The sequence below is a fragment of the Chinchilla lanigera genome, unplaced genomic scaffold, assembly GCF_000276665.1.
Source record: "Chinchilla lanigera isolate Chin_1 unplaced genomic scaffold, ChiLan1.0 scaffold00069, whole genome shotgun sequence".
Classification (NCBI taxonomy): domain Eukaryota; kingdom Metazoa; phylum Chordata; class Mammalia; order Rodentia; family Chinchillidae; genus Chinchilla; species Chinchilla lanigera.
The window spans coordinates 3,307,284-3,330,435 of record NW_004955470.1 but is presented as its reverse complement, the minus strand read 5'-3'; the positions used below and the strand labels follow the sequence as shown (position 1 = coordinate 3,330,435).

Genomic DNA, 23,152 nt, shown 5'->3' with positions numbered 1-23,152 from the left:
CAATTCTGGGCAACAAAGGCAAGGCAGGGACATCACAATCCCTAACTTGAAATTATACTATAAAGCTACTGTGATAAAAACAGCATGGTACTGGCAAAAACAACACACCTCAAGATCAATGGAACAAATTAGAAGATGTAGAAACAACTCCAGACACACTCAGCTACCTTAACTTTGACAAAGGGGCCAAACACATTCACTGGATGAAAGACAGCCTCTTTAATAAATGATGCTGGAAAAACTGGCTCTGCACATGACAAAGATCAAAATTGGACCCTTATCTTTCACCATGCATGAAATTAAAGTTGAAATGGACCAAAGAAAGATATAAATATTGAAACAGAAACATTAAATCTGCTGGAAGATACAATAGGTAAAACTCTTGAAGACACTGCTATAGGGAAAGACTTTATGAATAAAACCCTAGTCACATAGGAACAATCACAAAGAATCAACAACTGGGATCTATCTTATTAAAATTTTTTACACAGCAAGAGAAACGCCACCAACAGAATGAAGAGACAACCTACAATCTGGAAAAAAAATGCTTGTCAGCTGTTCCTCAGACAAAGGATTACTATAAAGAACATATAAAAAACTGAAAAATAACATACCTCCCAAATTTAAAGACTCAATCCAAAAATGGGCATTGGAGATGAATACACACTTTTCAGATGAAGAAATACAAACAGCAAAAATATATGAAACAATGTTTACCACCACTGGTCATTCAAGAGATGTGAATTACAACAATAGTGAGATTCCTTCTCATTCCAGAAAGAATGGCTATTATCAAGAAATCAACTAATAACAAATGCTGGAAGGGTGTTTGGAAAAAGGAACCCTGCTCCACTGTTGGTGGGAGTGTAGACTGGTGCAGTCAGTGTGGAAATCAATGTAGAAATTCCTAAAAAATTTAGGATTAGTGGTCTCATTTGACCCAGCTGTTGCCCTTCTGGGTATCTTCCCAGAAGAATTAAAAACATTGTACTACTGCAATATATGTGCATCTGTGTTTATAGTAGCACAATTTATAACAGCTGGATCTTGGAAATAATCCAAATGCCCATTAACCAAGGAGTGGATAAAAAAGATGTGGTCTTTTTATACAATGGAGTACTACTCAGCCATAATGAAGGATACACTAGAGACTGTTATAGGTAAATGGATGCAATTCAAGACCATACTCATAAATGAAATAAACCAGACACATATGTACAAACATTATATTATCTCCCTAGTGTGAGAATCTAAAAGAGTAAATGTGATCCAAAATGTACAAGGGATACCGTAAAATGGGAAGAAACTGTTCAAAAAGAAAGAGAAACAGGGATGGGGAAGGAGAAAAAAAAGAAGGGAAAAGCAAAAAAAAAAAAAATAAAAAAAATAATAGTCAAGATAGTTATACTATTAATGTCACTTAGTTCATTGAAAAGAAAGGTTTGTGCTAATATTGTTTGGACAATTAAATGCCAATATCTTGCACTCTGAGTAACTAATTTAAAGATAACAATACACAATGTATTAACCATTGCTACCTTCCTATTATCTTATTTTGAAATTGTTTTTTTTTCTCTTTAAAATTAAAAAAAAATGTAAAAATCCAGAGGAATGAACGTGTTATCCCATTTTGGCTTCACATAGTTTAGGTTGGTAGTTTATAGGTTGTGAACTTTGAATATTTATTTACCCTTTAAAAAACTCTCATATTTGGCTTTACCAATTTTCCTGGCAGGCTAAGGTCTGTCCCATTTTTTTTTAAGAGAAAAGAAAACAAAATAACAACAACCAAGACAAAAACAAATCAACACAAAAACAATAAAAATGATACAGAATTTTAAAACAAGGTGATAGGAAGTTAATAATGGTTGTTATATTACACATTGTTATCTTCAAGGAAGTGTGCAAGATTGATCAAATAGTTAAAGAGAATAAAAATAATAAAAAAACATTAGAAATGATACAGAGTTTCACTAATCAAGATAGTAGGGATTCAACAATGGTTGTTATATTGCATATTGTTGTCTTCAAATTAATTGTTCAGATTACCAGATATAAATAATCATGCAAAATTGGTCAGAAAAAGAAAAATTTAAGCATTAACTGTTCCTTTCAATAAACGAATAGACATCAGCAGTATAACTATTCCAGCTATCCTAAGAAGTTGCTCAAAGGGAAGGAACAAATGAGATGAGGGAAAGGAGAAAAGAAAGAAAGAAAGAAGGAAGGGTCTCTTCCATTTTAATCCTCATTGTGTATTTCCCAAGAGCAGGAGATATTTTTAGATGGTTTGGGCTGGCCCTCAAAGTGGGAGAATATTTTATTACAATTAGGCATTTAGATCAAGAGTATTTCAAGTATGACTTGGCAGTGTCTTTTTCCTCTGAACAGCTACACACTATGCATGTATATATTCTCCAAAAAGTTAAAGTGAAATGTGACAGAATATTTTAAGGTAGGACCACTTATTCATAGAGTAGCTCCCTCATGATTAGAGATCTGGGTAAAGAACTAGAATACAAGAATTGGAGAAACAGTACCCAGACTGGTGTCTGGGGAGAAATGGCTGATATCAGGTCTAGGGCCAGGAGGCTGAGTCTGGGCACATTATTACAACAGATAGTAAGAAATCTTCCAAAGGCTCCTGGGATCAGATCAAAAGAACACAGTAGGCTCCTGCTGGCCAGAGATAGGACAATTTGAGCTTTCAGTAGGAATAATAGCTACAAGGGATTAGAACGCATCAGCCAACCTGAAATTTAGGAGTTTGAAATGATACTTCTAAAAAAACTTCTTTCATCACTTTTGGAATGTTTTGAAAACTGCCTAATAAAGGAAAAGAATAAAAAAAAAAACTGCACGAAAGTAAGACACTTCTAAAATATGTGGGGGTTCAATCCTGGCTAAAAAAAAACGAATAGCAAAACAAAAACACATGGATGCCTCAGAATTACCCTCAGATGAGCACTCTGAGTCCTGGGAATTCCTGGGACCCTCTGAGGACTTCTTTATTTTTTGGTACCAGGGATGGAACTCAGGACCTTACACTTGGCAGGCAGGCACTTGTGCCGCTGAGCTATATCCCTGGCTCTCTGGGACTTTGAGAAAACCCCAAGGCCTGGGTTGTGCCCCAGAGATTCTGACTGACCTGGTGTAGGTGGGACAGCCGCCCAGGCAGTGCAGTCCGAACTGAAAGCTGTGATTCTGTTTCTCTGCTTCTGCTTTCACCCATCCGATCCACCCACCTTCTGGCCTTGAGTCCCAGGTCCGCCTGCTGGGCAGGTTATCTAACTTCTCTGTGCCTCTCTGTCCATCAAACAGAGGAGGGAGTCTCGCTGGCTCCTCTCCCATGGGGCTCTTTTGCGGATTTAACGGCTCTCTCTCTGGCACTTGAGAAGCAATTGGCAGCTATAAACATCTGAAATGGGGTAGAGGACAGGAGGGATGATCCATAAGAAAGACCCAGCACAGGGGCTGCTCAAGGCCCATCTTTTTAGGGATGGGAAGTTCACTTCCAGAAGGAGGGAGTGGCAGACCAATTAGCCGGACAGGTGAGACAGTAGTAGGAGGGCACAGACCCTTCTGGTGAGTTGATGAAAGCTTTGATCTCCAAGAAAAATAAGCTAATATACAGGCATAATTTTCACCTACACATTGGGGGGTGGTACCAGATCCTCAGTGTCCAGCCACAGCCCTTTGTTAAATCCACTGTAATTGCCATCGACTGCTCTATTGTTTCAGTAAAACCAATCAAAACATGACATTAGCACATACTACTCAGCACAGTCGTGTCACTTTTTGGAATTTGTCCTACAGACGCTGCTCACAAACAAGGTAAAGCGTGTGCAGAGTTGCTTATTGCATCCTGTTGATTACAGATAGGAAACGACCTACGTGTTTGTTCACCCACACAGGGCCCGTTAAATCAATTATGTCTGAACAGCGGAACATTGCAGCCCTCAGAAAGAATAAGAACACTCTTTACATCCCCCCATGAATGAGTGCCGGAGACCAACATGTCCCTTGTGCTATGGTTTATGTAGAAAAAGGAGAAATGGGTATGTGTGCATTTGTGCCTATGTGCGTTTGTTTGGAGTGAGACCCAATAACACGATCGGTGTCTTGGTTTGGGGGAGAACTGCTTGGCTTGGGGACAAAATTTTCAAGGTGGGACCACATTCATGTTCAAACAGATCCAAAGCAAACAGAATTGTAAATTTAAAAAGAAGGAAGAAAGAAACTGGGCCGGGTGATGGAGGCTTGCAAAGAATTTCAAATGGGAGGGGATCCGTAGAGAATCAGGTGGGACTAGGAGGTGTAGGTTCAGGGTGAGTCAGACAAGAAACTGAGACCTGGGAGGAGCATAGCGGCAGGGACACCAGGGGCAGGTTTTTCTGCATAGCAGAGTGGTGTTTCCATGTGGCGGGGCTCAGCACGTCCCCTTTCTTATCCCTGGTCTTAATTTTTGTGAGGGCTTTGCGTCGCCTTCCCTCTCCTGGTATTCAAGTGACTGAAAATGCACAGAAATTTCAGGCTGGGAGGAAAAGACCAAGTCAAGATGGGAGAGACACACAAAGTCAGCAGGACAGGGGAGCTGAGGCTCCTGGAGCCCCTAAGAGCCGGGCAAGAGTGGGCTCCATAAGGGACTCCCGAGGGTACTGGCCACAGTGGGATTCCCCAGTGCCCTGGGCTCCCTGGACACAGTGATGTGTCATGATGAAGACAGCTGTTGCCCCTCGAATCAGGCATCTATAATGCATTCTGATAAAGCAGGGTCTCTTGGCTTCGTATACCTGCCTCATTTGCTAAACTCCCATCCTAACCGTCTGTAAGAGCCCACGCAGAAGCATTAGGTACATTCACACTATGCAGCAGCCATGGCCACCATCCAGGCCCGCACTCTGCGCCCCATAAACACCAACTCCCCTGCCCCGCCCCCAGCCCCTGGCAACTCCGCCTACTTTCTGCCTTTCAATTTAACTACCATAGGGACCTCACACAAGTGGAGCCACGCAGCACTTGTACTTCTGTGACTGGCTGATTTCACTCAGCAGAATGTCCCCAAGGTTCATCGTGTTACGGCATGTGCCAGGATTTCCTTTTAAAAGGCAGAAAAATATTCCACTGCATATATACATAGAATATATATTATATATATTTCTCTAATTTACAGTGGTGCAATTTAGGATTTTTTTCAGCTTTACAGTGGTGCAGGAGCATTCAACAGAAGGTACAGTTACAATTTGCATTGTAATATTTTCCTGGGTTAGTGTGATGTGGTCGGATATTCTCCCTTGAGAGCTGCAGCCAGTGATCCTGGGGGAATATCTGACGCTCTGTATCCCGTTGTGCTGCTAAGCTAGGGAGGGCAGTAGGGGTAGGTGAAGTGTATTCTGGCAGTTTCAACCAACGGAAGTTTCAACTACAATGGGTTCATCAGGACTAGCTCCATCGTAAGCCAGGAGACATCTGTGTTGCATTCTGGTGATTCACTCATCTGTCTGGGGGACACCTGGGGTGTTTCCACCTTTCAGCTATTGTGAGTAACTCTGCTATGAACACAGGGTGCAAATACCTCTGCGATGTGCACTCCAAAAAAGGACAAACAAGACAACACCCAGCCTGGGCCTGAGCTTCAGCCATGATTGACCGTTCCCGTGCACAGTGCTGGAGAGTGACAGCTCCTCCATCAGCTGTGCCTGTGTCCCTGCCTTGGTGGCCCACGTAGGGATCCCTTGGGAGTTTGACTGCCCAATCAAAGCACCTCAACTCCAGGGGGATGTTGCTGGCTCACAGTGAAATCACATGGCAAGAATTATTTTTTAACCCTATGATTTTAAGTTAATTGTAAAAATGTTAACACTGTAGAAATTTTTTTACTATGCCAAGTTCCTTCCCAGGCATAGTCCTTATGCATACATATTTTTATAAAGTTGTAAATGATGGAGCACATACAATTTGTATTCTACATTTTGTATTTTTCTATGTGGCTTAACTGGACAGCTGGTTCTTGTTGTCTGTAGTTGCTCTGTCCCATAAAGCCCGTGAACACTGAATTAGTGGCTCCCGAAACATTGCTTCTAGGCAAAGCCCAGGGTTAGCCTCCAAGTCTTTAAGTACAACTTTCCTTTTGCCGAGTAATCTCTATGTAACCTGCTTGTATGCATGATTCTATTTCAAAGCATCTTATCCAATATGCACTACTGATTTCTTAACTAAACTGCATGCCCAACAACACTTCTGCCCAAACAAAGCTTGTCTAACACAGGTAATGTCTTCAAAGTACACCTTAGCCTTCTTGTGATTAGGGACACTGGATAGCACTGGTGCTCAGCAAAATTACCCCCCAGATTTGAACAGCGCAGCACTAGACAGAAGGCGAAGAGACTGGCTGGTCACAGCCCGAGAGTTGAGACAAGATAACAGTGTTGACCCGCTCTACCTTGTCTGGGACTGTGCATGTCAGGCAACTGTGCTCATCCCCCAGGGACCGTGGGAGCCCCCGAGTCTTCATTTTGGGGTTACAAATGCATTTTAGCAAGTATGTGAATCTGTAAGTACAGAATACAGTAGTCAAGAGCATCCACTGCACTTCCAGAGCCCAAATTACATTCCTCCCAGGGATGAAACCTCCTCTGCTCAGTGGGGCCCAGTGTAGCTGTACTGGGTGTCCAGTTTTTCCTGGCTGCTGTAAACCGCTTGCTACTCAGACAATCTTCCTCCTCTGCAGGCGCTCCTGGTGGCACGTGTGGGCAGGGAGGGAGCAGAGGAGTGACATCCCAACATCTGTTAGCATCAGCACATCCTATCTAGCGGTGGACACATATGTGACGGAGTCCTGACGGACCAGAGGTGAAAGGAAAGACGTGAAGGGAAGCCTGCGGGGGTGCGGGAGAGGGGTGCCCAGGAATGGAGACACAGGCCGTGGTGGTGCCTCTCCATGTTCTGGCCATTACTGCAGGTAAGAGGGCGCCTGGGCTCATAGGAATGGAGAAGGACGCAGATGGAGATCCCCAGTGAACACTGGGCTGATGAAGAATCACCCACTGAGACCCTGGCTTCCCAGGATGAGTTAGTCTGTTTCTTTCCAGTGAAAGCCAGTCGCAGCCAGCAACAGCCCGCTGAGATGCAAGGCTGCCTTTGTCACCAGACCCCTCACTAATTGTCCTGACTCCCAGGCCAAACTCGGGCCGCAGCGGCTAGGCTGGCCCACCTGCCTGGGGAGGAGCAGAGGGGACTATGCCAGGATCCCCAACCCCCTTCCGGTACCCACAGCATTAGGGCAAGACCCACTGGTGTTCTCATTTATTTAGTGGGCCGTGAATCAGCACTAAGAAATGACAAAGACCAGGTTGGAAACTGTAGGAGTGTACTGTCCAGGGAAAGGGAAGTACTGCTTCCTGAATCTTTTGTTACACACACACACACACACACACACACACACACACCCGGTACCAGGCTGTGATGAAAATATCTTTCTCCCTGTGGATGGCAGTCAGGGTGTGGAGGCCCGTGCTCACCCAAAGTTCTCTACGGTCACCTCCCTGCCCTGTCAGACCCAGACAGCTCTGCTCCTTCACAGCAGTGGCCCTGTGGGTAAGGACCCATTCCACGGACGCCGCAGAAGCTGGATCTAGGACCTGAGGCCTTGCTGTGGAAGCGAGAGCCGCCCAGAGGAAGGGAAAGGAAACACAGCTGAGAGGAGCCCTGGAGTGTCACAGCTGCAGCAAGCAAGCTCACCTGCAGGCACCGTCCCGGGTGACAGGGTCAGGCACCATGGACCCAGCCAGGGAGTGAGGTGCTCCCCAATAGGCCTCCTCTCCTGGTAGCCCTCCTTCGGGCGGCTCAGAAAACCCCATGCCCACAAAGGGGTGCCCCTCTCCCCTTGTGACACTCCTCACAGGGGAGCAAGCAGCTTTGAGAGGCCTTGGGACCTCCCATGAGGCTTGAATCCAGGGCCCCATGGGGACCTCAAAACAACTAGCATGGTGGGGAAGCGCCACCCCCCGTAATTCAACCTACGAGTCTTCCAAACCTGAGTCACTGCGTCCTGACTCATGGGGGGACAATTTTCTCTTTGTGGCTTTAAGGTTAGCAGGATGTCTCCACAGAGAGCTCCTGTGGGAGCCGTGCGTTATCCTGTTCACTCCAGGAACAATCTCATTCCAGAACAATCCTTCCTCATAGAACAAGTCCTATAAGGGCCCTATAAGCACTCTCAGGACCTGCTGGCAGCCTGCCCAGGACACGGGGCGCTGGTGTGGCCCCCAAGAGGGCCTGCCCAGGCCCTGCACCTCCTCCTCTTTCCTTCCTCCCCCTCCAGTGGTTTCCTGGCCCAGGGCCGCACCCTCTCATTCAGTGAGTGACCGACTAACCTGCGCTTTATAGACCAAACAGCACAGATTTACAATGCAACCGAGACTAGAATTATAAAGACACATGGATCTGTCTAAAGTCTAAAGGGCTTTTCTTCTTTGACTCACAGAGGAACAAATTTTAAATCACTAAGAGCACTTTAAAATTTTTCTTTTCCATTTCTGGACTTTAGAAAAGCTAGAAAGAACAGCTAAAGCTGGAAAACAGCAGGGTAAATGTGTCCCCTCCTCCCAGAGGCCTCAGGGACCCTCCGGCTTCCCTGCCCCCCACCTGGCCTCCTCGTCCTCACTTTCCCTGAGGAGGACGCCGCCTTGCCTCCTGCCCACCCCTTCCCGTCCCCGTATCACCTCGGGGAGCTCTGGTTCCCTAGCCCCAAATGTGCAGTCAGAGAGGACAATGTCTGGAGATTCAAGCTCCCAGCACCACTTGAGCAGACGGAGGGGCAGGGCTCGGAGCCCTGAAGAGAGCGAAGACAGAACCGCAAAGCTCAGAGAGTATGGCTGCCGGGATGAGGTGCTGACACGGCCTCTCGGAAGACCCAGGGGCCCACGTCCATAGCAGCTGGCTCCTCTGGCCCAGAGCCCCTGGGTGCCACTCTGGGGCCCCTGTGTCTTCCAGGTGCAGTTGCATCTGGAGGAGGGAAGCGGGCCGAGGGGGCTGAGCTGCAGACTGCAGGTCATGAGTTGGGCTCCTCCCGCTGCATCAGGACCGTGCAGGCTCCCAGCAGACATCTGTAATGGCCACGGAAGACCTGATGGGGAACAATTCTGCGGCAGGGATAAGCGGAGGCAAGGGAGAGGTTGGGGAGGGTTAGGCCCGGGAGCTGGAGGGACAAAGGCCAGGGACTTTGGGCCTCTCCCTGCCCCAGCCTGCTTCCAACGACCCACAAATGTGGATGGTGCTGCAGAAAGGAAGCCTGACCCCCAGAGGCTGGGCCTCGCCCTGGGGAAAGTCCCCTGGGAAAGATGCAGAGAAGCAAGGGTGTGCTGCTTATCACAGACACTCGGGGCCCTCGGGTCCAGGAGGGCAGAACACGGAGCCCCTCCCTGTTCCTGGCCACTTCTCCAAGCGTGTCATTTATGTGAAACTGTCCCGGCAGGCTGGCCTTCCTCAATATGCTGCATGTCTGTCGTGGCTGCTGGTTTGGGGACGGTGGCTCATGGCTGGCAAGAATAGGTCTGGAAGATCAGACCTGGGCAGAGGGCGGGCAGTGCCGTGCAGACTGGGCTGGGTGGTTGCCAGTGTCTCTCTATGTCCAGACCCCTTGTCACAGTTTGGGTCTTAAATGTCCCCCCAAAGCTCATGTGTTGAAGGCCTGGTCCCCGGCTGATGGCTCTATGAGGAGGTGGTGCCAACTTCGGGAGGTGGGGCCCAGCCCGAGGAAGCAGATCACTGAGGCGTGGCCTTCAAGGGGGGTGTTCTTGTTTATTTTTTTTGCGACAGTGTCTTACTATGTAGGTCAGGTGGATGTTGAGATCACTATAGAGCCTAGGCTAGCCTCGAACTCAGTGATCCTCCTGCCTCAGCCTCTGGAGTGCTGGGATTACAGGTGTGCACCACCATGCCCTGCTCTGAAGGGGATATTTGGGCTCCACCCTCTTCCTCTTTTTTCCTTCCTCACTCCCATAATTCAAGTAGCTTTGGTTTAACACACACACCTGCCATCATACGCTGCCTCACCAGAGTGACAGGGCCAATTGAGCACGGGTGGAAACCCCCGAAGCCACGAGCCAAAATAAACCCTTCCTCTTTTTAAGCTGCTTGTTTCAGCCTCAGGTATTTTGTCACAGTGGTGGAAAGCTGACTGTCACAGCCCCACTCCAATCATCTTCCCTGCGATGAGACTCCCTCGGCAGCTGGATCTTGCTAGGCCCTGGCAGTGGGAGTTGAGTGAGGGGAGGCATGGGCTTCCTGCGGCCTTCCTCATCTGGTTACTGTCTCCGCAGCAGCAGCAGCCAGCCCTGCCCAGGTCCCTGTGCCCCTTCTCTGGGGGTGGCCCCTGTTATATGGCCAGGCCATCCTCAGTGATCCAAGCATGGCCAATGCTTCCTTTAGAGGCTTTACGATCAGCCCCTTGTCCTTTTCATTCCCCTGACTGTGGGGATTGACAGCGGCCACTTCATGTGATTGTTATTTTCTGGGTCACTTGGACACATCCGTTCTTCTCTTTCAGCTTCTAAGGAGATGGAACAATTCCCTGGGTTGAATCTCTCTGTGTTTTTCTTCCCCCTGCACCCGACAGCGGCAGCTCCCCTGCCGTGTCCTCAGCTGTCATCACCACCACTAGACGTCACACTCTGCAAGGCAGGGGCCACCTCTCTCTTGTTCTTCACCTACCAGTGCCACACAGGAAGCGGGTGCTCAGTGAATATTGGCTGAGTGGATCCATGGGGTTTAGTTGGGGCAGAGTCTCTCCCCTGTACCCCGAATTTACATTTTAGTGAACTTCAGAACTGCTATTTCAGGAGCATGCACCCACCCTGTGCTGCCACTTATTAGAACCCCACGCTGGCTTGGGGGACTGTTGTTTCTCTTTATTGTCACTCCTTGCACTGTGGAAACCAAGGCTCAGAGTGGCTAGGTAACCTGCCCAGGTGCTCACAGCAGTGAAGAAGCAGAGCCAGGCTTAGACTCCATCCTAACTGACTCCATCTTATTGACCCTGAATGCGCTGGGGATCTCCCAGTGTAGTGCTAGGGACCAGAGGGCCTCCACATCTTCTCTCCGGGGGCCTGGCCCGGCCCCCAGCCCCAGCTGTTCCTCTCTCTGTAACAGTCCGTCCCTCCCCTGTTCGCCCTTCCTCGTCCCATGTTGACATCCTCGGGTGCTGTTCCTCTGGGACTCACAGGTGCCTTGGCACCCACGTCTGGCAGGAGGACAGAGGGAAGGGCCCTGTCCCACGGCTGGGGAGAGGCTGAGTGGCGGTGCGGGGGACAGCAGGGAGGTCCAGAAGCAGCCAAGGGAGAGGCAGCAGGAGAGCTGATGAGATGATAGCCCGCAAGCAGAGATGACCATGCCCTTTGCCCAGCAGCAAGGAGTCAGAAAGGGGAGTGGAGGCTGGCACGGGAGAGGATGTTGCCTTCTCAGAAAGCTCAGCTTCTAAGGACAGGTTGTAAGGAAGGTGTGATAGCGGATATTTAGATGTCCTGCGAAGTCTCATGTGCTCATGGGTGGGGCTTTTCAGAGGTGATTAGGTCATGCCTCGCTGGTGGTGTGATAGTCGGCAGTGGATTACTCTATTCATGGTTGGGTTTATAGCCGAATGTGATGTTGGGAGGTGAAGCCTGGTTGGAGGAGCTGGGTGTCTGGGGGCGTGGCCTGGAAGGCTTTATTTGCCTCCCTCCTCCTTTGATTTCTCTCTCTGCTTCCTCTCTGCCACACCATGAACAATTCTCCTCTGCCAGGCTCCTCTGCCAGGCTGCCCTGTCTTGGAGCCAGCTGACTATGGGCTGAAACCTCTACAGACCGGGAGCCAAAATCAGCCTCTCCACTATTAAGTTGTGGGTGCTGGCACTGTGTCCAGCGATGAGACAGTGACTGAGACAGAAGGGGATGCCCCTGCCTGAGATGGGCCCTGGCTCCTCCCCCTAGTCCCGGGCTTCAGGAAGTTCCAAGCAGGCTCCTAAATAGGAACAGTAGAGAAGAAGCAGCTTGACATTAAGGTGAAACTGGGGATTTGGGGTGAGACATAAGGATGGACATCCCAGGTTAGAGGAACCCGGAATGAACTTCTAAGGGCATCTGAGTACTTCCTTCAGACCTGTGCGAGGCAAGAAACTGGAAGGAAAACATCCAACATGAAACAGTGTTCTGACTGTGGGTCCTTATAAAGTAGCTGAGTCTCGGGGGCTGGGGATTTAGCTCAGCGGCAAAGCGCCTGCCTGGCAAGCGCAAGGTCGTGAGTTTGGTTCCTGGTACCGGAGAAAAACAAAAAAAAAGTAGCTGAGTCTCTAGAAGTTTTCTTAGCTGTTTCTCTTTAATTAGGCAAAAATGTAACTCCAGAGGTTAAAAGTTATGACTTTCTTGGACTCTTATCCACAAAGCAGTCCTGCTGGGACAGACCCTGCAGGAGCTCTTGGCTTTCACCTTATAGCTTCTATAAAGGCTCAGAAGTTAGTTGGGTGGGGTGGTTCACATCTGTCATCCCAGCACTCTGGGAGGCTGAGGAAGGAGGATGGCAGCTTTGTGAGACACTGTCTCAAAAAAAAAAAAAAAGGTCTGAGGGTATAGCTTAGTGCAGAGGTCCTGGTTTCAATCCTTACTTTCCAAAAAAAAAAAAAGGTTACGAATCAGCTGGTACCACACAGGTCATTGTGTGACGGGTCCCTGGCCACCCACAGATGCTGGCTCTGAGGAAGGAGGTAGGGCTGATGGTCACAGTCACCCCAGGCTCAGCTCTGCACTGGCTTCACTCTTGGTATACAGAGGAGAGAGGGAACAAATGGAGGTCTGTTCTCATCTTAAAATTCATTGATTCAAAAGTTCCTCTCACTTGGAGGTTATATTTTCGACTTACTATTTTCAAATAAGAAGTCCAAATTCAACAGAATGTGGACTGCAAAACAAATGTTAGTATTCAAGTCTCATGCCTTGCTGGTGAGTGTATAAAGTTCAAAAATTACTTTCCGGTCACCCTGGAAAAATACCTCGTTAGTTTCTGAATAAAAACCAAGCCAACACTTATTATTCCACACAGCAATCACACCCAGGCACTTCCTCCAGAGAAATGAAAATTCCATCCGCACAAAAGCCCATACTTGGTGTTCACAGCAGCTCTAATATCGGAAGTGTTTCTCAGCGGGTAATGGGTTAAACAGACCATACTCAGCAGTGAGAAGGATGGGACCATTGACGTAGGTAACCTCTTGGGTGGATGTCAAGGGCATCATGCTGAGAGGAAGAAGCCAGTCTCAAAGGTTGCATGTGTATGAGTCCATTGACTCATAACTTTCTCAAAATAACAAAATTATAATGATAGGAGTGATGGTTTCCAGGGTTTGTTCAGAAGGGAATGAGATGGAAGATGGGGTGGGGAGGGGGTTCTTGTGGGGACAGGACAGTCCCAGGTATTGCTTATGGTGGTGATTGTACAAATCTTCCCATGCGAGAAGATGACAGTGAAGTAGAGACCTGCTTTCCCAATATCAGTTTCCTGGTTCGCATTCTGTAATCCAGTGAGGAAACGTGTGGCCGCAGGGAACATGGTTTGGGTAAAGGAGACCTCCCCAAACCATCTTGGCAACTTCCTAAGAATCTATAATTATCGAAGAATGAAAAGCTTAAAAAATAGGAATTTTACTGTCAAAAACTTGATAATGAAGCATCTTAGAGAAAGGTCAGTGAGAAGGCAGCAGGGGAGGACAGGTGGGTGGAGACATCGCAGGAGCCTTGGAGTGGGAGTCACACAGCCTGTCGTCCCCGAGAAGCACAAGAGAGTCAGAGGCTGTTGGCAGCCAGGGTGGCTGTGGCCTTAGGAACGCTGGTGGGAAGGCCTCAGCCTTGTTCGAGCCCTTGCTTGTCTGACAGTGCTCTCCGATTGTCTTTGTTTTTGCAGTATGGGGGATTGAAAGTAGGGAGTGCTGGGCCAGGGATACAGCTCAGTGGCATAAGTGCCTGCCTGGCAAACACAAGGTCCTGACTTCAATTCCCAGTGCCAAAAAAAAAAACCAAACCAAACCAAAACAAACAAACTAGGGAGTGCTGAGCTCAGTGCTTTTAATTATTTTGTTATAAGACAGGGTCTCCCTATATTGCTCACGCTGTCCTTGAACTTGGGATCCTCCTCCTGCCTCCCAAGTAGCTAGGATTACAGGTGTGCACCCCCATGCCTGGCCTCTCTGTTTTGGGCACAGTTCTTCCCTTAGGAGCTTTACAAACAGTGGCTGGAGGGATGGGGTGGCTGCAGCCGCCACAGTGTGAACCCCACCCCCACAACACCCATTCTTGGTTACTGGATTTCATTCCCTCTGTTCCCCTTCGCTGGCCTAAATGCCTACTTTTACAACCCACCCTCTGAACTCGTGTCCTTAGAAAAGCATACACCTGTCTGTGGTGCCTCCAGCCCCAACACTAAGAATTAGCCAGACCCCAGGACCCTGGGCTCTCAAGCTGTCCTAGTGACATACCCGGCTCACTGGGACTGAGGCAAGGGGCTTGTGTGAGGCTGATTCTGCACTCCCTTTTCCAGCCTTGAGAGTCTTCTGCTCGGTGGGGTCAGAACTGCCACCCACTTTCATTTTCTCACCTCCTTGATCCTCACCTGAGATTTGAGAAACACTTGATTCCGGATTCTGTGTTACAAATGTCCGTTGGAGGTGAGAACAGCAGGCACGGAATGAGCCCGTTCAGTAGATAGGGTCCATATACGGATGCATGCAGATACATGCATTATATTCCAGTTTCCAACAGGGAATGGTTTATAAATAGAGCTGCAGTGAGGAACCATCAGGCAGGACCACAGAGATGGGTACTGTACCTATAACTGTTTGGTCCTCTTTCAAAAGCACTGGGACAGAGATGGGGGAATTGTCCCGGATTAAAAGACAAGAAGGAGATAAGACAGCTAAACACAATGTGGGGTCCTGGCCCGGATCCTGAACCAGAAAAAGAATCTTCTAGGAGGAGTGGGTAATGAGCAAAATTGGAATAGAATAGTCACAGCATAGTGTTCATGTTCATCTCCTGATTCTGAGAGTTGTGCTGTGGGAGCTACGGATGGGATAGGATGCTGAGGGAGGACTAGATAGACTTTTTGTACTATTATTGCAGCTTTGTGATAACTCTAAGGTTATTTAAAAATATAACATAATGAATAAAAGTGGACCAGTGGCAATAGCTGCATTCCCCCAAATCACATCAAGTCCCAGGGCCCCACATAGGCGTGAGCTTGTCTTCCAGGAATTCCACCGCCAGGGGCCAGGCAGGTGGGGACACAGGATGACACTTCTCACAGTTAGCTCCCCTAATGCTTTCCTGATTTGGGAAACTCCATCCCCTCGGCTTCCTGTCCCTTGGTCCCTCCTGGCCTCTCTCTTGCCACACAGCCTGGAATTCCAGCCAGTCCCCTGTGGCCAGTGACAGGCCAGGACCCCTCCCTGACCTGGCAAGTGCAGATGATCTCTTCCGGCTGGTGCCACAGCCTGACCACCGAGAAGAGACATTCCTGGGTCTGTGTCTCCAACAGGCAGAGCGCCCCTGGGAAGCAACAAGCCTGGCACTAGTGGCTTGCGTGAATGATGCAAAGTTTACACTCAGGAAAAAGTGGCGGAGCCAGCCATGGCCTTGGCAGCCCTTCTGGCCGTCCCAAGGTGAGGGACACACCCAGGTCCTGGCACACAGCACTTGTAAGAGCACCGAGATGTCATCAGCCTGGCAGGATGCCCGTGTTGGTGCCCAAGAGGCAGCCCTGGCAGAACCCGCTCTTGGGTGGGGTTTCACCTCCCCCACGCTGGACCCGCACTGCCCAGCTTCCCTTTTTCGGGACATCAGCCGCCCTTCCACCGGTCTGCGTGAAGTTCACTGAGTCAGGCCCAGCCTCTGAGGCAGGCGACAAGGGTGACATGGCCGGTGGTGTCCACCTTGTAGGCGGTGCCGCTCTAGCTTTCCCTCCTAGCCCGGGGTGGCATTGCCAACTTCAGAGCAGCAGAGAAGAGACCACCCTCAAAGTGAACTCTCAGGAGCGTCCAAGAGCAGAACACACTCTTTTGCCCTGATTGTTCACTGGACTCCAGTGTCCCCTCAACGAAAGGGGGGCGACAGGAGCCGGCGCTACGGGGACTTGGTTCTGTGGGACACTGCTGTCCATGCTCTGCAGATGACTCTGCGGCGCAGGCTGGGAGCAGCGCCATAGTCAGGGCCTCCAGGGTCGCGTAGAAGAAGGTTTCCCAGTGCAACTCGGGCATCTCAGAGACCGTTTAATGGCAGGTGTCGTTCTAAACTACCCTGTGTGGGGAGCCTACATGAGTCAAAGTCCAAGGTCTGGGAGGGTGACAATTCAGAAAACCCCCAACAGACCTGTCCGGAGCACCCCTCCCTTCCTGAACTTTTAAAAAGTAGAATTGTCTGAGAAACCATAGCCTAGAAGTCCCTTTGCAGTTTCTTGCTAAGGATCCTGGTTAGTCCAGGACGGAGTCCACACCCCTCCAGCAGCCAAGTGCCCGGCCTGCCTCACCCTGCCGGGTTTTGCGGGGACACAGGAAACCAACCCAATGGCATGAGCCCAAGCCCAGGCTGGCATCGGGCCTGCGCTGGGGAGATGCGCGACAGGGTGACAAGGCGTCCCGTCCCCTTTCGGGGGCGACCCCCGCCCCGTGGCCGCTGCCGCACTCACCAGCTCGGGCGCGAAGAAGGCGAAGGGGATGGTGAGGAGCAGGCGGACCCCCGAGGGCACGTCGGACGGCGCGTAGCTGGTGGCGGGCGGCGGGTCGCGGGCGGCCATGCTGTCCCCTGCTCGGCGCTCACGGCCTCCGTGCCTTCAAATAGCACCTCCGCCCGCCCGGTGACGGCGACACACCCCGGGGGAGGGGCAGCGTCCCGGGCAGGTCCACCTGCGGGGCGCGCGTCCATCCGGGGGAGGCAGGGAGTCTCTCTCCAGACTTCTCCCCGCAAGGAACCTTTGCACTTGGAGGGCATCGCTCCCGGGGTCGCCAGCGGCAGCCGCCCCTCGCCCCTTCCCTGTGCCGAGCGCAAGTGGGGGCTGTTTTGCCGAAGATGGCTTTTGGCGACTTACCACGAGTCAAGCCATCTACAGACACCTTCCCCCAACCCCCGGGGCACTTTTGTCCCTATTCAAGTAAGGAGACAGAATGAGTGAGGTCAAGTCAAGGTCACGGAGTGGACGCTAAAGATGCATTTATCTGTCTGCTTGTCCTGTGCGGTTCCTCCTTCTCCACCCCTGGCCGGCCCTCCCTTCCAGCGCCGGGGCCGGGCAAGACACGGACCAGCCCGCCTGTCTCACGCCCGTCCCCCTCCCTCTTCCTGTCCCGCCTCCCCTCAGCCCTGCGCTGCAGATGCAGGGGGCTCCCCTGCTGCCCGACGACTTGCAGAGGGCTCCTGAGAAGGGCCGGGCTGGTCCACTGCCGCTCCAGTTTGTGCCGCTTCCCTCCCTGCGCCCCAGCCCTGCCTAGCTGGTGCCTTGCCAGGAGCCGCGCTAGGGGCCAAGTGATTCCTTCCTGACTCCTCCCGCGGGCGATGGCTGGGACCCAGCGTGGGCCCTGCCTTTCCCACAAAGGACAGGTCCTGGAGACCGAACCATTTTCTCCCTAGCCTCCAACCCACTAACCTTCCTTTTCCTGACCCACCCTGAAGGAAGGTCTGGCCCCCCAGAGTCTGCTGTCCTGCTGCTATTTCACATTTTTTTTTTGGAGAATTTCAGTGCTAATGTCAATTCTCTTTTGTAACTTACCGCTAGCACTTTATTTATTTATTTATTTATTTATTTATTTATTCATTTATGGAGACCGGATCTCACTATGTAGTTCAGGCTGGCCTTGAGCTCACTCTGTAGCCCATGCTGGCCTTGAACCCACAGTGATCCTCCCACCTCAACCCACCCAAGTGCTGGGATTACAGGAGTGTGCCACTATGTCCAGCTGTATTTATGAGTTTTTTATGACTCTGGTAATAGTTCCAAAGTTTGCTACTTTTCATTGATGGCGTTAGACCATTTACATTTAATACTATTTTTGGATTGCATCTACCGTCTTATTTTTTATGTATTTGTTTTTATCCTGTTGCTTCTTTCCTGCATTCTTTTGGATTTTTTGAATATTTTTATTGTTCCATTTTCAATCATCTTTAATTCGGTTTTTGGCTATATCACTGTGGAAAAACAAAGACAAAGTCTCAGCATCTTCCACACAACAGATTATCGTGCAGTCTCATAACGAACGCCCTTGTGTAACTCAACATGCGCTGCCCTGCCAAGTCCCATGTTTTATAGAAATGCCATTCCCACATCCAGCCAGCTTCAGAGCCGTGTTTATGGTGGTGTCTTTGGCAATCCTTGTACAGCTCTTGCTAGAGGCCAGGCTGGTTCTGAGGGCTTTCCAGTCTACCCAGAGTTAGTATCTGCCACTTCAAATGGAGTGTAAAGATCTTAGCACCGTGAGAGTCCCTCCTGTCTGTTAATGTATTTGTCATCATATTAGATGTACATAAATCAAAAGCCCTCTCAGAAATGCCACAGCTATTGCTCTCAACCACTGTACTTAAGAGAACTTACAAGGGACAACTCTAGTGTATTTATCCGTAGAGTACATCCATATCACTGGCAATGTTCCCGGCTTCCTTCCAGTGTATTTTCCCTGTGTCCAAAGAACTCCCTTTGGCATTTTAGAGTAACTTTGCTGGTAATGAATTCCTTTACTTTTCTCCATCTGAGGATGTCTTTAGTTCACCTTTATTGCTGAAGAATACTGTTATGGAAGATAGAATTCTTGGCTGGCTTTTTTTTTTCTTGCAGCACTTTAAAAATATTGTTCTACTGCATAGTTTCTGATGGGAAATCTGCAGTCACAGATAGGCATGGGGATGCAGGTCTGTAACCGCAACACTCGGGCAGGCTAAGGCAGGAGGGTCATTAAGCCTGAGCCCGGCCTTGGCAACTTGGTGACTTAGTCAGACCCTGCCTTTAGATAAAAAAAATTCAAAAAGGGCTGGGGATATAGCTCAGTGTGAAGGCCCTGGGTTCAATCTCCAGTAACACACATGTACACACATGCACACGTGCACACACACACTCACAGCCCCGGTCACCCCTAGGAAAGCTGCATTCATTCAAATTGTTGTTCCCTTTGTTTCATGCATTGCTTTCCTCACGCTGCTTTCAAAGTTCTTTTCCTACAAGCAAACCCCTTCTGAGTGGCCAGTCTTTGCTCACATTAAAAACAACTTATGAACATTTCGTTTTTGAATCTGATGTCTGATTAGTAAAATGTTTATATAGTCAAAACCAAAGCAAAACCAAACACAAAACCCGCCCAATATTCTTTTCTTTGTCTTTAGTTTTAGTAGTTTGGTTATAATAATTCCCGGCCTTATCTTGTTTGACAGCTGAGCTTTTTGAATCTGTAACTATGTCTTTCACCAAATATGGGGAGATTTAACCTTTATTTCTTTTTTTTTTTTTTGGTTTTTTTCCAGTACCGGGAACCAAACTCACGACCTCACGTTTGCCAGGCAGGCGCTTTTGCCACTGAGCTAAATCCCCAGCCCCTAACCTTTATTTCTGACAAAAATGTTCCCTAACTATAACTCTTTCCTCTTTCCATGACAAGAAAGACCCTTTGTATTGTACCACAGAATACTGAGCCCCGTTTATTTATTTTTAAAATCTATTTCTGCTCTGTTCTGACTGGACTATTTATTTTGATCTATCTTCTCTGACCCCTCCTCTGTCATTTATGTTGTTATGGAGTCCGCTGATGTGTTGAGCTTGCTGTGGATGTTGTCATTTTGGATATTATTTATTTTATACTTCTAAAATTTCAGTTTAGTTCTGTATGTGATTCATTTGCTCTTCTGCTGAGGTGGCCTACCTTTCTGTTCATCATGGGAGGGGGCTGCCCTTACTCTTTGGAGCATGCCTATAATAGCTGCTTTTATGTTTCAATTCCAACAGCTGTACCTTCTTGGAGTCAATACCTCTTGATTTTCTTTTTGTCTTTTCCATTTATAGATGTTGAGATTCTCCCGCATCTCCAAAGATCAAGCAACTTTGGCTTGTATCCTGGCCTCGATGAATACTGGGTCATGGGACATCATTCTTGCTTCAATCCTATTTTGAATACTGATTTTTCATTCGCTTTAGCAATTAGCCTGCTGGGTGGGGTCAGCCTACAGGTTTGTCTCTGTCTTCTCAGCTGTGGCTTCAAGATCATTCCCATTAGCTGGGGATTTAGCTCAGAGGCACAGCGCCTGCCTGACAAGAGCAAGGTCATGAGTTCAATTCCCAGTACCGGAAAAAAAACAAAACAAAACAAAAAAAAGATCATTCCCATTTGTAAGGCTTTGCAGTGCTGCTGTCTTGGTCTATTCCATGTGCTAGTCTTGAACCTAAGACCAACCTGGAGTCCCAGCGCTCAATTCTGAAATCCTCTGGTATCTCACATAGGGTCAACTTTGGGGTAAGCTCAGGTAATGATACAGAGAGAGGTAGCCAGCTCCACTTGACCAGAGCCCAAACTATACCAGTTTGTAATGCTCTGCAAGCACTTAATCATTACCTAGTATTTTTCTTATCATCTATTCTTTTGTCTGTTATCTACCTCCCCATCTGCAATATGAACTTCAGGGGAGCAGCAGCTTTGTCCCTGTGGGGATCACAGCCATTGCACCCTCTTAAATGCTGCCTGGCACACAGAATGGGCTCTGTAGAGGTGTGGAGTGACTGAATCTCCCCTCTCAGTTGTAAAGGCTCTAGAGACAAGTGCCTGTCTCTTTCTTTGGACTCCTCTTCCTCAAACTCTCTCTCCACCAACACAAGGCTTTACACATTGCTCAGAAGCAATTTCCAGGTTGCCTGGCACCTAAGGGTCAGGCCCGAAGAAAGCCCAAGACACTTGGGGGAAAACCTGACAGCTGTATCTGTTGGGAGGATCCCTTCCATTGGAAGTATTAGAAAAACCCCTCCGACCGGTTGTGACAGGGAGGGAATTTATTACTTCGGGTAAGTGAGAAGTTCCAAGATAATGCTGGCTGTGGGTGAGACTCCATCTGCTGAGTCAGAAGTGCCCCAAGGTGGGGCAGTTATAGGGAGAGAAGGACATGAATGTCGGGCAGCAGGAGCACTAGATGTCCGCTACCGCGGCCCCCCTGCTAAGGAGCACAGCAGACTCTCCCTCTGTGTCTCACTGGCTCCAGCCTGCTGCTTCCGACACAGTTGCATTGCAGCGGCTGTCTCACAGATCAAAGTCACCCAACTCTCAAAGGGGGTAGGCAGGTGCAGGGAGGGCAGACTCCGGGGAGGGTGAGACGGCGTGGTGTTTGTGGCATCTACAACAGCTAGGGTGGGCGCATGACCTGCAGGGTCAAAAGATAGCTGCCAGGAGAGAAGAGGGAGTCTGTGGGTGAAGAGCTGAGAAAGCAGGAGCCGTGTGTGTGTGTGTGTGTGTGTGTGTGTGTGTGTGTGTGAGAGAGAGAGAGAGAGAGAGAGAGAGAGAAAGAGAGAGAGAGAGAGAGAGGGAGATTCCCCCATGTCAGCCTCTGTGAAAGGACAAAGGTCTGCCAACTGAATTCTTGCTGGCAAACTTGGACATGAACGGGCAGGTTAAGGTCCAACCTGTTTTCCAGAGGATGAGGAGTGGACTGACAGGGAGACAGGCTACCAAAGTCCTGCAGGCAGTTTAGCCCATCAGTGACTTCTGGGTTGTGCTGCTGCCCACGGCCCTGCGCATGCTCACCACCAGTCCTCACTGAATCCGACACCCGACGCCACCACTACCTACCTGTGCAATAGTCAGGCCCCACACTCGCCCCTTCCTCAGCCCTGCCCTGGAAGTCCATCTGGCTGCTGTGTCCAGATCCCAGGCCTTCACACGGCAGGTTTGGATTCTGGGAGTACAGGGTAATAAGTCCCCATGGGTTTCTGAGGTGGGGATTCACCTAAAGAGTCATCTGAATTCAGTGGTCCCCAGGGTCAGCGGGGGCGTCAGTCCACAGAGGGCGGTATGGATAGGGAGGACACTGGCACACTTCTGTGGAACTTGAATGTAGGGACAAGATGCAGAGATGGGGTCTTCTAGCCATCTGAGTGTCCTCAAAGTGACAAAGCCATCTGCTGGCAGATGACACCTTTGGCTCCTTTGTTAAACAGAGGGGCTTCCCAGCTGCTACAGAGCTGCTCTCCTGTGCCTCCTGTCGCTGATTGCACTGCTTCCATGTGGGGAGCTGGTCTGGCCTCACACATGAGACCACAAAATCACTGAACTCTGGGATCATCCGGCTCTCAGGCTCCCACCCCTCATCCATGCTGAGCACCAGGCACGGGAACCGTGAGGAATTTCACCTCCAGCAGATCTGATAGACAGACACTCAGCTGGTGCCAAGAGGTCGGGAAGCTGGGGAGGGATAGGCCTTGCTCCTCCCTCCACGTCCTGCACTAGGGAGTCCCAGCCTCAGGGGAGGCCACAGTGACAGTCACTGCAAGCATGTCACATGCATAGGCCGCATTCACCCCACTGCTGTTCATCCGCCCAGCTTTCAGGATCAGCTCAGACGGTGGCTTGGCCTTGTTCTTTGACACCAAAGTGCCGGGACTGGTTTGCAGGCTGTTTCTGGCTCCTTGACAATCCTTTCCTGTTTTGGAAGCTAAAGAATAACATTCAAAAAGCAAGAGGTTTGGTTTAAAAACAAAAAACCCCACCAACATTCCACCGGTGGAAAGGAAGATGGTCACTCAGTGGCAGAGACATCTGTCCCCTCTACTCAGACTGACTGGCCGTGTCCCTTACTTTCTGGCCTCAGCGACACTGAAGCTGTTTTCTCTGTTGTCCCTGTACTCTTCTCACGTGTCAGAAACTATGAAGTTGTCCACGTGCATGACACATCCTCAAGCCAGTTCTTCCTCTGACCTCCATCCTTGGCAAGGAATCCACCAGCATCATCAATGGTTAAAAACAAAAAGGTGGAACTTAGGAAATGAAGGTTCTGCAGAGAAATGAGTCACAGCAGGGAGGGGTTTGGCTTCCAGTTCCTTCAAAACAGGACTTTGGGGACAAAGAGGAGGCAACTCAGCAGTGGTGTAGGAACAAGTCCCTGCCTCTGTGGAGAGCGTGTT

At 49.4% G+C, this 23,152-nt stretch overlaps 1 protein-coding gene across 1 annotated transcript in view; it reads right to left on the bottom strand.

Annotated features, from left to right (window-relative positions):
- Mall (mal, T-cell differentiation protein-like) overlaps window positions 1-17,284 on the bottom strand; it is a 31,799-nt gene extending 14,515 nt beyond the window's left edge. Inside the window, exon 1 of the mRNA XM_005400635.2 lies at window positions 16,706-17,284. Coding sequence (XP_005400692.1) covers window positions 16,706-16,813 — 108 coding nt within the window. The 5' untranslated portion in view covers window positions 16,814-17,284. The remainder of the gene's footprint in view (window positions 1-16,705) is intronic.
- Between the last annotated feature and the right edge of the window lie 5,868 nt (window positions 17,285-23,152).